The sequence below is a fragment of the Sinocyclocheilus rhinocerous genome, unplaced genomic scaffold (genome assembly GCF_001515625.1).
Source record: "Sinocyclocheilus rhinocerous isolate Xijiao unplaced genomic scaffold, SAMN03320098_v1.1 scaffold852, whole genome shotgun sequence".
NCBI lineage: Eukaryota > Metazoa > Chordata > Actinopteri > Cypriniformes > Cyprinidae > Sinocyclocheilus > Sinocyclocheilus rhinocerous.
Genome location: NW_015626422.1, coordinates 112,685 through 114,007, shown reverse-complemented (window position 1 = coordinate 114,007; position 1,323 = coordinate 112,685). Strand labels below are relative to the sequence as shown.

Sequence of the window (1,323 nt, the reverse complement as noted above, 5' to 3'; positions counted from 1 at the left end):
ACACACACACACACACACACACACACATATATCAGTACATGCACACACTGTCCTAAAATTTATATAAAAAATATATATCACAGTATACACATTTTTATGGAAATGTTATGGAAAAAAAATACTGAAAAAGCAACAATTTCCAAAATAGGGGTAGTACAGCCATCACACATGTGATACTTTTGTTTGTTTGGTGTTTTTTCATTTTAACTGTCATGAAAACGGCAATGAAAGCGCTAAATAAATAAATGAAAAAAAGATACATATATTATAAATAAATAAATGAAAAATAAATAAATAAATACTATACCGTTTAATCTATTAATAAAAATGGTTAAAATTAATAGAATATATAGTGTATTTTGTATATATTTTTGTGTGTATATATATATATATATATATATATTGTATAAAATAGTATTTTAAAAATATTTAATATATATTTTATTTATATATGTTGTATAGTATTTATAGTATTTTGAAGTACTTTTGTCCTGCCTTTAACTGATGCTGATTTTTTTGCATTATTTTTATGTCCATTGTTTGGACACACGCAGATGGGTGATACTGAATTTCGTTGTTAAATTAAATAAAAGCAAACTATCATAAACATGTCTTTGCTTGCTTTTCAAATAGATGTGGATGAATCTCAAGAAAACAAGTGCAGACCGCAGTTAAACCCCAAACTAAAAGTTGATTGTGTTGCATTTATAGAAAATAATTAATTTTTTAAAAATTGTAATACAGCAACTCATTTTAAAACTTAAATATTAATTTTAATAATTAGAATCAAAATGAGAATTGCATTTTTTTTCCCATGGAAACAATGAAGGCCAGTTCCACAAAACCAGTAAATGTATTAAATGAATTAAAGTAGATTAAATGAAATAATTACATTCATGAAATTTCAGTAACAAAATTTTCATTATTTTGAGATGAACATAATCGCTGAGAATAATGATGACTTGCAGTTCAGTAAGAGAGATTCAGTGAGTTGATTCAGTGAATGATTTGTCCGACTGATTCAAACCAGCACAGGAATCGTTCGTTGACACTGTGCGTCGTGAATGAAGCTCGTGACTTACTGAAGGCGAGCGGACGGACCGCTTGTCCACATCCACACCCTGCTGACCCTGCAGACACGCCGTCAACTTCTTATGAGTGCTGTGAGACACCTGCTTAACCAGCTCCAGACGCTTCTCCACCTGCACACACACACACACACACACTCACACACTCAGTTATGAACACACACACACACACACACACACTCACTCACTCACTCTCTCTCACACACACACACACACACACACACACTCTCACACA

The 1,323-nt window shown here is 31.4% G+C and overlaps 1 protein-coding gene across 1 annotated transcript in view; it reads right to left on the bottom strand.

Annotated features, from left to right (window-relative positions):
* LOC107715273 (rho GTPase-activating protein 44) overlaps positions 1-1,323 on the bottom strand; it is a 35,191-nt gene that overhangs the window by 13,621 nt on the left and 20,247 nt on the right. Inside the window, 1 exon segment of the mRNA XM_074560095.1 lies at positions 1,083-1,202. Coding sequence (XP_074416196.1) covers positions 1,083-1,202 — 120 coding nt within the window.